The sequence below is a fragment of the Molothrus ater genome, chromosome 38 (genome assembly GCF_012460135.2).
Source record: "Molothrus ater isolate BHLD 08-10-18 breed brown headed cowbird chromosome 38, BPBGC_Mater_1.1, whole genome shotgun sequence".
Lineage (NCBI taxonomy): Eukaryota > Metazoa > Chordata > Aves > Passeriformes > Icteridae > Molothrus > Molothrus ater.
The window spans coordinates 43,745-56,413 of record NC_071665.1 but is presented as its reverse complement, the minus strand read 5'-3'; the positions used below and the strand labels follow the sequence as shown (position 1 = coordinate 56,413).

The 12,669-nt window shown below is 55.9% G+C and overlaps 1 protein-coding gene across 3 annotated transcripts; it reads left to right on the top strand.

Annotated features, from left to right (window-relative positions):
- The first annotated feature begins 145 nt into the window (after positions 1-145).
- On the top strand, positions 146-8,639 carry LOC118700824 (gastrula zinc finger protein XlCGF49.1-like). 3 transcript variants are annotated; one of them, XM_054518165.1, is made up of 3 exons: positions 146-268; positions 6,757-6,832; positions 7,014-8,639. In XM_054518165.1, exons 1-3 carry the CDS (start codon positions 254-256, stop codon positions 7,766-7,768), a joined length of 846 nt encoding a protein of 281 aa, XP_054374140.1. In that variant the 5' UTR covers positions 146-253; the 3' UTR covers positions 7,769-8,639. The 3 variants fall into 3 exon arrangements, with proteins under 3 accessions (XP_054374140.1, XP_036261293.2, XP_054374141.1); XM_036405400.2 differs by lacking the exon at positions 146-268 and adding an exon at positions 3,255-3,315; XM_054518166.1 differs by lacking the exon at positions 146-268 and adding an exon at positions 4,016-4,091.
- The last annotated feature ends 4,030 nt before the right edge of the window (positions 8,640-12,669 follow it).

The following is a 12,669-nucleotide window of genomic DNA, read 5'->3' as shown; positions in this document are numbered from 1 at the left end:
GGGGGGGCGATGATCCCATGGGTGGGGGGTGTGAATTCAGGGAGGGCTCGAAAGAACCGCGTGGTTTTCCTCTTTCATTGATGCTCCTTTGTCCCTCCCCTTCCATCCCTACTCCCTTTCCTCCTCCCCCCTAACCCCGCCTCCTCCTCCCCCTCCATCCCTGCCCTTCCCTCCCTCCTCCTCCTCCCCCAGCAGCAGCCACACCCTCGGTGCCCCGTTCCCGCAGCCCTCGCAGCCCGCGGCAGCAGCGGCGATGGAGCCGGGACAGGTCGGGATGGGCAGCGCGGGGCTCCCGGCTGCTCCCAGCCGCTGCGGGCGGGGGGAACCCGGCCCGGGCCAAAGGAGAGGCAAACTGGGCAAACTGGGGGCTGCACATCCAAACTGGGCCTTGCTGGGGACCCTGCCTGGCCACTGCCAGCCCTTGGGGCTCCTCTCGGCACAGCCGCCAGGGGGGAACGCACACAGGCCTGGGCGATCCCAGCAGTGGCAGCACTGCCAGGGACTGCTTTGTACTGGGGTAACTGGGAATGACTGTGAGCATGCTGAGGGACACTGGGATATACCAGGAGTGTCTGTTAACCATACTTGGGTGACTGGAACCACACTGCGAACAACAGGGACCATGCTGGGGAGAACTGGGACCCCATGCTGGGAGCAACTGGGACTGAGTGGGAGTGACTGGGTGTCCACTGGGGACAAATGGGCATGACTGGGACCATGCTGGGAGAGACTGGGATCATCTATGGATTGCCTGGCACTATACTAGGGACAACTGGGATCACACTGGGAGGAACAGGGATTGACTGGAACCTTGCTGGGGGCTACTGGGATCACACTGGGATTACAGTGGGAGCAGGTGGGCCATGCTGCGGGAGACTGGCATCATACTGGATCATACTGGCAGCCACTGGGACTGCACTGAGGGTGACTGGGAGTGGCTGTGAGCAACTGGCATCAGCCTGGAAGCAACTCAGGGCAACTGGGAGTGACTGGGAACATGCTGGGAACAACTGGGATCCACTGGGAGAGACTGAAACCACACTGGGGGTAAATGGGAGCAACTGGAACCACACTGGATGATCATGGGAGCAGCTGTGCCCATGCTGGGGTCATATTGGGATCCTATGGGAAATGGCTGGGATCATACTGGGAGTGACTGGGAAGGTGCTGGCTCTGACTGGAACCGTACTGGAAGCGACTGGGAGCAACTGGGCCCACACTGGGAGTGCCAGGGAGTCACTCTGAGCATGACTGCAATAATGCTGGGAGTATCTGGGACTGACTGGGGTCATCCTGGGGGAGACTGGAACCATACTGGGAGTGACTACTGCTCCTGCTGGGGTCATCCTGGGAGCCACTGGCAACACACTTTGGGCAACTGCCAGAAACTGGGATCATGCTGGAGGCAACTGGGAGGAACTGGGAAAGACTGGGATCATTCTGAACTAACTAGAACTGTACGAGGCCAACTGGGATATACTGGGAGTGTCTGTGACCATACTGGGGGGACTGGAACAACACTGGGAACAGCTGGGACCATGCTGGGGGAAACTGGGAGTGAGTGGGACTGGGACTATTCTAGGCACTGAGAGGGATTGGGACTATTCTAGGCACAACTGGGATCATGCTGGAAGGAACTGGGAACAAGTGGAACTACACTGGAGGCAATGGGGATCATACTGGGATGACAGTGGCAGCAGCTGGAACCATGCTAGGTTAGACTGGGATCACACTGAGGGTGACTGGAATCATACTGGGATTGACTGGGAGTGGCTGTCAGCAACTGGAATCATGCTGAAAGCAACTGGGAGGAACAGGGAGTGACTGGGAGCATGCTGGGGGAGACTGGGATATACTGGGAGAGACTGGAAGTCACTGGGATCATACTGGAGGCTCCTGGGGTCATGCTGGCATTGACAGGGAGCAACTGGAATCACACTGGGGGCCACTGGCATCATACTGGGAGTGACTGGAAGTGAGTGGAGTTGGACTGCAAGTGACCGTGATCATACTGGGAGTGACTGGGATCATACTGGGAGTGACCGGGATCATACTGGGAGTGACCGGGATCATACTGGGAGTAGCTCCAATCGGACTGGGATTGTAGGGGGTGTGATTGCTCCCTGTCTGGGGGTGCTGGAAGCTACCAGGCGCATGCTGGGAGCCGAGTGCGCAGCCACTGGGAGCAACTGGGAGCAGCTGGGACTGGCAGGATGCAGCTGCAGCAGCGGCAGCTCCCCGGTGGCCCCGTGCCGGTGCCGCTCGTGGTGCCGGCTCTGGCTGTGCCCAGATCCCGCTGGAAGGGGATCCCAGCCAGGGACCCCATGGACACCAACGGGGGGAACCCCGGGCCGGGCTCCGGCTGTGCCACGGGCAGGGAACGCAGGGACGGGAGAACTGGGGGGACACCGAGATTTGGGGGCTGGGGGGGCACGGGGGAACCAAAGGGGGAACGGGAGAGCTGGGAGAGCAGGGAACGGGGTTTGGGGGTTCCAGGACTGAGAAAAGGGGAGGCTGCGGGGGACGGGCAGGGCTAAGGGGGTTCCTGGATGCAGGAAAGGGAGCTCCAAGGGTCCCCGGTGTTCCCCATTCCCAGCAAAAGGTGGGAAACCCGGGATGGCTGGGAATAGGGGTCCCAGGTGTCCTCGGTGTTGAGGAGAGGAGGGGCTGGGGGCTGGGAAAGGCAGGAATTGGGGTCCAGGGGGTCTCTGGGTGAAGGAAAAGGGGGCTCTGCGGGCTGGGAGAGGCGGGATGGCCGGGAAGGGGGTGGGGGGTTGTTGGTGCCAGATAAGGGGGTGCAGGGTGGATCCCATGCCTGGGAATGGGGGTGCGGGGGGGATCCCGGTGCCCAGGAATGGGGGTTCAGGGGCCCCCCGGTGCTCCGGGATGGGCGATCAGAGAGTCCCGGTGCCGGGGTCCCCCTCAGCTCTCGCCGCCCCCGGGGCCCCAGGAGCGCCCCCAGCCCCAGCACTGGAGCCATCGCGCTGCTCCTCCTCACTCCCAGTGTGATCCCAGTATGGTCCCAGTAGAACTCACTCACCCGGGAGCTGCTCCCAGGATGATCCCAGTACAGCCCAGTCACTCCCACTCCTGCCATCCCCTCCACCCCTCGCTCCGTTCCGACCTGTCCCGGCTCCATCCCCGCTCCTCCCGCGGGCTGCGAGGGCTCCGGGACCGGGGGAGGAGGAGGAGGGAGGGAGGGAGGAAGAGGCGGAGCGGCAGCAGGAAGCGGCGGGAGCAGAGGACGGCCGGAATCGAGCGGCTCCGGCGCTGCCTGAACTCCGCACCCCGGGAGCATCGCCCCCCATCCCGCAGGTGCCCGGGGAGGCTCCCCCCTGTCCCAGCTGCTGGGGATCACGCTTGGATTGGGGTCCCCCGTCTACTCGGTCCCCGCCCTGCCCAGGCTGCTGGGAGACCCAGCGATCCCAAAAGTTTCCTCTTTTCCAGCTCCCCATTTCGGGATGCCGGGGCTGGTTGGGCTCCCGGGCTCCCTTCTCCCCTCATTCTCTGCTCTGGGCTGCAGCGGCTCCAAGGAGTCCCCCCTGCCCCTCTCCAGGCTCTGGAGGCTCCCGCCAATGGCGGCGCTCCCCCCTCTCTGGGCTCTCCACTTTGGCCTCCTGGGGCACACAGGGCTCTGCTCCTCCAGGCTGCCTCTGCCGGCAGCCGCCACCGCCACCCCCGATGTCCCCCCGAGGGGCCTTTTCTGCTCAGCCTTGCACTGCTTCATTCTCCAAACATCCCCCCAAAAACCCAACCCAGGGACCCCCCGGGATATCCGGGCCGGGCTCCCCCTGCCCGCTCACCTGCGCCATAGGGGGGGCGATGATCCCACAGGTGGGGGCTGCAAATTCAGGCAGGGATCGAACGAACCGCGTGGTTTTCCTCTTTCATTGATGCTCCTTTGTCCCTCCCCTTCCTCCCCCTCCTCTTCCATCCCTCCTCCCCCCTACCCCGCCTCCTCCTCCCCTTCCATCCCTGCCCTTCCCTCCCTCCTCCTCCTCCTGCTGCTCCCCCAGCAGCAGCCACACCCTCGGTGCCCGTTCCCGCAGCCCTCGCAGCCCGCGGCAGGAGCGGCGATGGAGCCGGGACAGGTCGGGATGGGCAGCGCGGGGCTCTCGGCTGCTCCCAGCCGCTGCGGGCGGGTGGAACCCGGCCCGGGCCAAAGGAGAGGCAAACTGGGCAAACTGGGGGCTGCACATCCAAACTGGGCCTTGCTGGGGACCCTGCCTGGCCACTGCCAGCCCTTGGGGCTCCTCTCGGCACAGCCGCCAGGGGGGAACGCACACAGGCCTGGGCGATCCCAGCAGTGCCCGGGACTGGGCTGCACTGGGATCATGCTGGAACCTTACTGGCAGAATTGGGAGTGACTGGGAATAACTGCAAGCATGCTCATGGACCCGGGATGTACTAGGACAGTCTGTGACCTTACTGGGGTGACTGGAACCACACTGGGAACAACAGGGACCATACTGGGGAGAACTGGGACCCCATGCTGGGAGCAAGCGGGCATGACTGGGACCATGCTCGGAGGTACTGGGATCATCTATGGAGTGACTGGGACTATGCCAGGTGTCACTGGGATCACACTGGGAGCAACAGGGAGTGACTGGAACCATGCTTTGGGCAGCTGGGATCGTACTGGGATTACAGTGGGAGCCGTTGGCCCATGTATGACCCCAGTCAGTCCCAGATACTCCCAGCATTATTGCAGTCATGCTCAGAGTGACTCCCTGGCACTCCCAGTGTGGGCCCAGTTGCTCCCAGTCACTTCCAGTATGGTTCCAGTCAGACCCGGCACCTTCCCTGTCACTCCCAGTATGATCCCAGCCATTTCCCATAGGATCCCAGTATGACCCCAGCGTGGGCACAGCTGCTCCCATGATCATCCATTGTGGTTCCAGTTGCTCCCATTTACCCCCAGTGTGGTTTCAGTCTCTCCCAGTGCATCCCAGTTGCTCCCAGCATGTTCCCAGTCACTCCCAGTTGCCCTGAGTTGCTTCCTGCCTGATGCCAGTTGCTCACAGCCACTCCCAGTCACCCTCAGTGCAGTCCCAGTGGCTGCCAGTATGATCCAGTATGATGCCAGTCACTGCCAGCACTGGCCAGCTGCTCCTACTGTGGTCCCAGTAGGATCCCAGTAGCCCCCAGCAAGGTTCCAGTCACTCCCTGTTCCTGCAAGTGTGATCCCAGTTGTCCCCAGTATAGTCCCAGTCACTCCATAGATGATCCCAGTGCCTGCCAGCATGGTCCCAGTCATGCCCAGTTGTCCCCAGTGGACACCCAGTCACTCCCACTCACTCCCAGTTGCTCCCAGCATGGGGTCCCAGTTCTCCCCAGCATGGTCCCTGTTGTTCGCAGTGTGGTTCCAGTCACCCAAGTATGGTTAACAGACACTCCTGGTATATCCCAGTGTCCCTCAGCATGCTCACAGTCATTCCCAGTTACCCCAGTACAAAGCAGTCCCCGGCATTGCTGCCACTGCTGGGATCGCCCAGGCCTGTGTGCGTTCCCCCCTCCTGGAGCCAGAAGCGATGGAAGAGGAGAAGGAGGTGGGCTGAGGGAGGAGGAGGAGTGGGAAGAAGAGGAAGAGGAGGGACAAAGGCAAATTGAGGAAAGCAGAAGGAAGCCCCAGCCCTGAAACCCCCCCTGAGCCTGGACTGAGTCTGAGTGTGAGCAGCAGGGGAGGGGGGATTCTGCTCCTCTGCCCCCACCGGCAGAGCTGCCCCAGCCCTGAGGGCCAGCACAGGAAGGACCTGGAGCTGCTGGAGCCAGTCCAGAGGAGGCACCAGAGATGCTCCAAGAGCTGGAGCCCCTCTGATCTGGAGCCAGGCTGGGAGAGCTGGGGGTGCTCACCTGGAGAAGAGAAGGATCCCGGGAGAGCTGAGATGTCCTGCAGCCCCCTCTGTGCCCTCAGCCAGGCAGAAGCAGGCTCTGGATTCAGCCCTGGAGCAGTGCAGGTGTTGGGGGTGTGACATGGAGCTGTTTCTGTGGGATATCTCCTCCAGGCTGGAAGCACCTTGGTGGAGGAGTGAATCCAGGAATGGGGCTGTGGTCGTCCTTCCTCATGGCTTGTCCCCAGCCCCACTGTTCCCTTGGCCACTCCTTTGGGACACAGTGCAGGTTGAGGTGCCTCAGCACTACCAAACCCTCCCTGAATTCACACCCCCCACCCATGGGATCGTGACTGGGGAGGGGGAGCCCGGCCCGGATATCCCGGGGGGTCCCTGGGTTGGGTTTTTGGGGGGATGTTTGGAGAATGAAGCAGTGCAAGGCTGAGCGGAAAAGGCCCCTCGGGGGGACATCGGGGGGTGGCGGTGGCGGCTGCCGGCAGAGGCAGCCTGGAGGAGCAGAGCCCTGTGTGCCCCAGGAGGCCAAAGTGGGGAGCCCAGAGAGGGGGGAGCGCCGCCATTGGCGGGAGCCTCCAGAGCCTGGAGAGGGCAGGGGGGACTCCTTGGAGCCGCTGCAGCCCAGGGCAGAGAATGAGGGGAGAAGGGAGCCCGGGAGCCCAAAGAGCCCCGGCATCCCGAAATGGGGAGAGCGAAGAGGGGGGAGCTTTGGGCATTGCTGGGACTGCCAGCAGCCTGGGCAGGGAGGAATCCAAGAACCTCAAAACTGAGAGACCAGAGATGGGGAACTCCTGGGAGGCTTTTTCAGAGCAGATTTTTATGGACACGTGATGTTGGCATCTATACACAGACTTGGGCAGGGGGACCTTCAAACCCAATGTGCTCATCCCTTGTTTTCCCTGCAACCCAGGCTTTCCCATTCCCAACCCTTGGCCGGATGGAGGAGGAGGCTGTGAGGAAGAAGATGCCCTGGGACCCCCAGGCAGGTGAGGAGGAAGTCACTGCCCCATTCCCCCCTCTCTCCTGCTCCATCTCCCAGCCCAGCACGGCCCCTGGCTGCAGGACAATCCTGCTGCCGGTGCTGTCCTGCTGGGGATGCACTGGGAGGATCTCCTTCCCTCTGGCATGGAGGCAAATCCCATCCTGTCCTTGTCCTTCCGCCCCCAGACCAGGAGCTGAGCGTGGAGACCAGGGAGGACAAATCCCCACGGCAGAACCTGGTGGCAGAGGCCGTTTTGAGCGACTCCACAGCACAAGAATCCGATGGGGAGGAAAAGCCCCAGAGATCCCCCAGGAGGAGGGGCTGCAAACCCAGCCCAGGGTGCTCTGAGGAGGAAAGAGCCACCCTGTGCCAGGAAGGTGGACAGAGCTTCAGCCAGAGCTCGGAGCTGGTGCTCTTTGAGCCACTCGATGATGAGGAGAAGCCCCACAAGTGCATGGAGTGTGGGAAGGGCTTCAGCTGGAGGTCCCGCCTGCTCCGCCACCAGATGATCCACACTGGGGAGAAGCCCTACGAGTGTCCTGAGTGTGGGAAGGGCTTCAGAGACAGCCCCCAGCTCACCATCCACCATCGCATCCACACCGGGGAGCGGCCCTACGAGTGCTGGGAATGTGGCCAGAACTTCCTCCGGAGCTCCCACCTGACCTCCCACCAGAAGATCCACACAGGGGAGAGGCCCTACGAGTGTTCCGAGTGTGGGAAATCATTTCAGACCAGCTCCCTTCTCCTCATCCACCAGCGGATCCACACTGAGGAGAGGCCCTTCCGCTGCCCCGACTGCAGGAAGGGCTTCAAGCACAACTCCCACCTCACCAGGCACCGGCGCATCCACACCGGGGAGAGGCCCTACGAGTGCCCCGAGTGTGGGAAGAGGTTCAGGACCAGCTCAGTCTTGAATCAGCACCAATGGAGGCACCGCTAAGGGAAGCCCTGCAATTGCCCTTGCTGCAGGAAGAGCTTCGTGCTCTGCTCCAACTCCATCCCCCATCAGAGAACCTTCATTGTGCAGAGCTCTGGTGACCCACATTCCCAAAAATCCAAGTTGGGAGACACCTGGCTGGTGGTGTCCACATCATCCTGGATCCCTGTATGCACCTGACTCATTCCAGCTGGGGCAGGAACGTCCTTGGGTCTCAGCTCCATATTGGAAACTCCTTGGGAAGAGCTGATTTTTAACCTTGTCTTGGTTTGAAAGCCAGGTGTCTGCTAAGGAAGGCAGGAGCCCTCCTTGGAATGGAAAATGTAAACCCCCTCCCTTTGAATTATTAGAATCGTGAAATTAAGGGCTCTCAGGCAAAGATAGAGGAATAGGAATAACAGTTTTTTACTGGTGTGTATAATAAAGTAAACAAAGAACAACAACTACAGCCCTGAGAGAGGCTGTGCTGCACAAACCCACAGGGGCAGCTGATCCTGGTGCCCCAGCAGGGCTGGCAAGATGTGTCAGCAGGCAGGGGCTGTGGGGTGTGAAAAACACCTTCAGTCTCCTGTGAAAATGTAAATAATTTATTACAGGACAACGGGAAACAAGGACCATAGAGCAAAGGTTATTACAGCCAGGTGCATCTTGGCTCTCAGCCAGGGATACCCCTTAAATACCTTTTCCCTTACATCAACCTTTTGCATATTCATAGACCCTTATGCATAATAAACATTTCCCCAAGCTAGTTTACATGTTCCAAGAACTCTTTAGCATATCTCCTCCTTGGATCTGCCTTTTTAGAGCATGATTATTCCTGGGTTGTGGTTCTAGTCCTTTTTTTATCAATATCTTCAGTTTTGGCCCTGGTCCACTCTGCCTTCAGACAGTGAGTGCTGATAGTTGGCAGATTTGTCCAGGTGCCCTCATCCTGTGTGCATTGTGTTAGGAAAATTAATCCACAAACACCAGAGGTTTATGTCCAAAAAGGAGACAGAGGAGTCCTTTGGCTTTATTCAAATAAAGGCAGAGGCCATGGGGTATCCCCTGGGGTCTCTCCAATTTTTGGAGGATGCAGCCTCCTTTTTATCCCAATTTCCTGGCTGTATTTCCCTTCTCTCTTTCCCCATTGGCTGAGGTACTTGAGAGGTTCAGACTTCCCTGATACCAAAGATTTCCCTCTCATGTATAACTCTCCCTTTTAATTTTCAATTCTTACGGAATTCGGGGTTTTTCCCATTGTTTCTTTCATCTTTCAATGTCCAATTTCATCCATTAGCAAACCTAAAGTTTATTTGTAAAGGCAAGTATCTTTTCCCATTAATTAGTGGAATCTTTCCCATTGTTTCTTTTATCTCTTAGGGCTGGTTTTATCTCCCAGCAGACCCACAGCTTGTTTGTAAAGACAAATCTGCTGTTCCTCTCAACTGGATGTTATCCCAACCAAAGCAAGCAGTTTAGCACAAGCATAATCATATCAGCTATTCCACTACTATGTCTAACCTTAATTAACAACAGAAATAGAAACTATATCTTTATAGCAAAGTTCTTTTAACACCACAGATATCAAACCCATTTTTACCTTTGTGAAAAGCCACTATTAGAATATGTATCTATAGCAGTGGCTGTAGGGCAGGGGGGCTGATCTCAGGGTCCCAGCAGGCTGGGATGGGTCCCTCTCTCAGTGAGGTGGGGTTAACAGGGTCCCAGTGCAGGCTCACAGGCAGAGGCTCACCCTGATCTGCAGAAAAACCCCACAATTTCTGGAAGCTTTAAAGCCAGTAGGATTGATTTCAGTACTGCCCTAAGGACACGGGCACCCCCGAAAATTCCCAAGTCTATTCCACCTCTTAACTTGTTGCATATGCATAAAAGACATATGCAAATGAGAGGAATGTGGGATTTGTCTTTACAAACCAGCTCTGGGTCTGCTGCTAGATAAAACCGGCACTGGGAGATAAAAGAAACAATGGGAAGGATTCCAATCGTTGATGAATGGAAAAAGAGATTTGCTTTTACAAATAAAATGTAGGTTTGCTGATAAATGAAATTGGACATTGAAAGATGAAAGAAACAATGGAGGAAAACCCTAAATTCCATAAGAATTGAAAATTAAAAGGGAGGGTTATACATCAGAGGGGAATCTCTGATATCAGATGTTTTGGGAAGTCTGTCCCTCTCAAGTACCTCAGCCAATGGGGAAAGAGAGAAGGGAAATTGGGATAAAAAGGAGGCTGCATCCTCCAAAAATTGGAGAGACCCTAGGGGAATGCCCCATGGCCTCTGCCTTTATTTCAATAAAGTCAAAGGACTCCTCTGTCTCCTTTTTGGACATAAACCTCTGAGCTTTGTGGATTAATTTTCCTGGCACATATGTGATTAAACTGCCTTATTAATTTTATGAGCCTGCACAGTTGTTTGCTCACGTAGTTGTAACCCAGATTCAGTTTCTCCATCTGCTTCAGCCCCAAGGTCGGTGGGGCTCTTTATCTCTCCTCAGCTTGGGTGTCTGCATTCCTTCCTAGGTAGCCTTGAATCTCCTTTGTTTTCTCTGCAGCCTTTTTTGGGAGCACACAAGTTAACAGACCACACCAGCTTAAACAGCAGACTTCAGCTAAATCTACAATTGGTTTCTACCCCGAAATTCTAAATTTCTAACCCAGGGCTGGAGGAGCAGCTCTGGGCTGGGCTCGGGGAGAAACTCGCAGATAAGAGGAGTAAAACCAGATCCCCTCCTCTTGGAGCTTGATCACTCTTTTGTTAATGAAGTACCCAGTTGTTAGTGTTTCCTAGCGACTTATGGGAAAAAATTCTGTAAGGAAAAAGGAACAAAAGGAAGAAAAACCTAACCCCCAACATACCTTTGCACCCTAAAATATCTGCTCTGTCCAATCGTTTCTTCTGTGGCATCGAGCAAAGCTGGATGATCCTTGGAGGTCTTTTCCAACCTAAGTATTTTCCATCTTTATCCCATCAAAACATCCAGAATTGAGGTAAAAATAAAGAAATTAACCAAAGAGATCTAAAGAAATTAAACAAAGAGATCTAAAGCTGCACCACTTCACTGGGATTTGGAGGTGAATTTGGAATATCCAGGAGGATGTGGGTGTTGTAGGGCTGAGAAGCCAGGCAGAGGGGGCCACAGTCTCATAGCTGTGCTGGCAGAGTTTGTCCCCCTGAGCCCATCTGTTCTCCAGCAATTCTGGCTCTGTCCCAGGCCCTGGCCTGGGTCTCCCCATTTGGGCTGTCCCCCCAAAGTGCCCAAATCGCTGCTGAAGGGCCGGGGCTGCTCCTGGCTGGGGATGTTGTGCCCACCAACCTCTCCTGGGCAGTGCCATGGGGGTCCTGGGGGAACGGGGAGAGGCTTTTGGGGCTCTTGGGGTGTTTGTGGTGTTTGTGGGGGAGATGGGAAGGGGGTTTGGTGGCTCTTAGGGCCATTTACATTGCAGGGAGTGTCACGGACGTATTTTCTAAAAAATCCTTTCACTGGGATTTCTCTCCTGAGGAGCTGAGAAGCCTCAGAAATGTCAACCATAACTCTGTGATGGCTGTGGAGTGTGATCTGGAGATGGTTTACCAACAGGTGCATCTTTGATTGGTCTCATGTGGTTGTTTTTAATTAATGACCAATCATAGGTCCAGCTGTGTCAGGACTCTGAGCAGTGACAAGATTTTATCCCTTTCTTTGCTAACCTTCTGATGTCTCCTTTCTCTTTCTTTAGTGTAGCTTTAATATATCATTTTTTAATAATATATATCATAAAACAATAAATCAGCCTTCTGAAACATGGAGTCAAGATTCTCATCTCTTCCCCCGTCCTGGGGACCCTCAAACACCACCACAGAGGGCGTGCGCTGGGGGAGCCCTGGCCAGGAGCTGTGGGGTGGTTTGAGGGGTCCGGGAGGGGTTTTAGGGCAGATGTGACCCCCCAAAGCAGCACCAGACCCCACTCCTCGAGATGCTGCCAGGGCTCTGTGGCTCCACGCTGGGGTTCATCCCCCTGGTGCTGCAGTGAGGGCGCGTCCCCAGGGCTGTGTGTGTCCCCCCCGTGCTGGTGTCACCCCCTTGTCCCTCCCCTCAGGGCTCCTGCCCCAGCTCCTGCTCCCCCAGAGGGGATTTGGGGAGGGGGCACAGGGGGTGCACAGCCCCCATCGGGGATGAGCCCAGCCCAGCCCCTCTGCTCAGCACCAGGCTGGGCTGGGGCGGATGGGGAGCAGATCCTGCGGCTGGGACAGCGTCACTGACATTTCCTGAAAAATCCATTGCCACTGTGAAAAACCCCAGTCACCTGGTTTTAGAATTTTCAAAAAGTTGAATAGTAATAAAATGGTTATAAAAATAGTAATACAATTAGTGTAATAATAATTTGGACAATTTGAATTAGGACAATATGAGACAATAGAGACAAAGAGTTATGAACGTCCGGGTACCTTTTTCTGGGCAGCACAAAGAACACCCATTAACACAGGATTAACCCTTAAAAGCAACAGCCTGTTGCATATTCATACATTTCATACATGATGCATAAATTCCATTCAAACACAGGATTCTGTCTGGTCATCCTCAACTTCTTCCTTGGAACCCTGACAGCGCCTTCGAGGCGGGAAGAAGTTCGTTTCTTCTGATAAGAGGGCAATAAATTCTCTTTCTCTGAAAGATTTAGGTGTCCTGTGGCTGCTATCTCACTTCGAGTCCCTTCTAAAAAGAAGAATCCTACAGAGCATCGTTTCTATTTTAACAAGTTTTATAACCTAAAACTATATTTAACACACTACTAAAGAGAATTAACACAGCATTACTTTCTAACACAACACATATAACATTCATTTGAATATTTGTGAAAAGCCAATCATAAAATACATGCATTTTTCACAGCCAGGATTTCTTCTCCTGGGAGGTTGAG

Coding starts and splice junctions, on each gene's coding strand:
- LOC118700824 (XM_054518165.1), top strand. Junction 6,833..7,013: donor GCCCTGGGACCCCCAGGCAG/GTGAGGAGGAAG, acceptor TTCCGCCCCCAG/ACCAGGAGCTGAGCGTGGAG.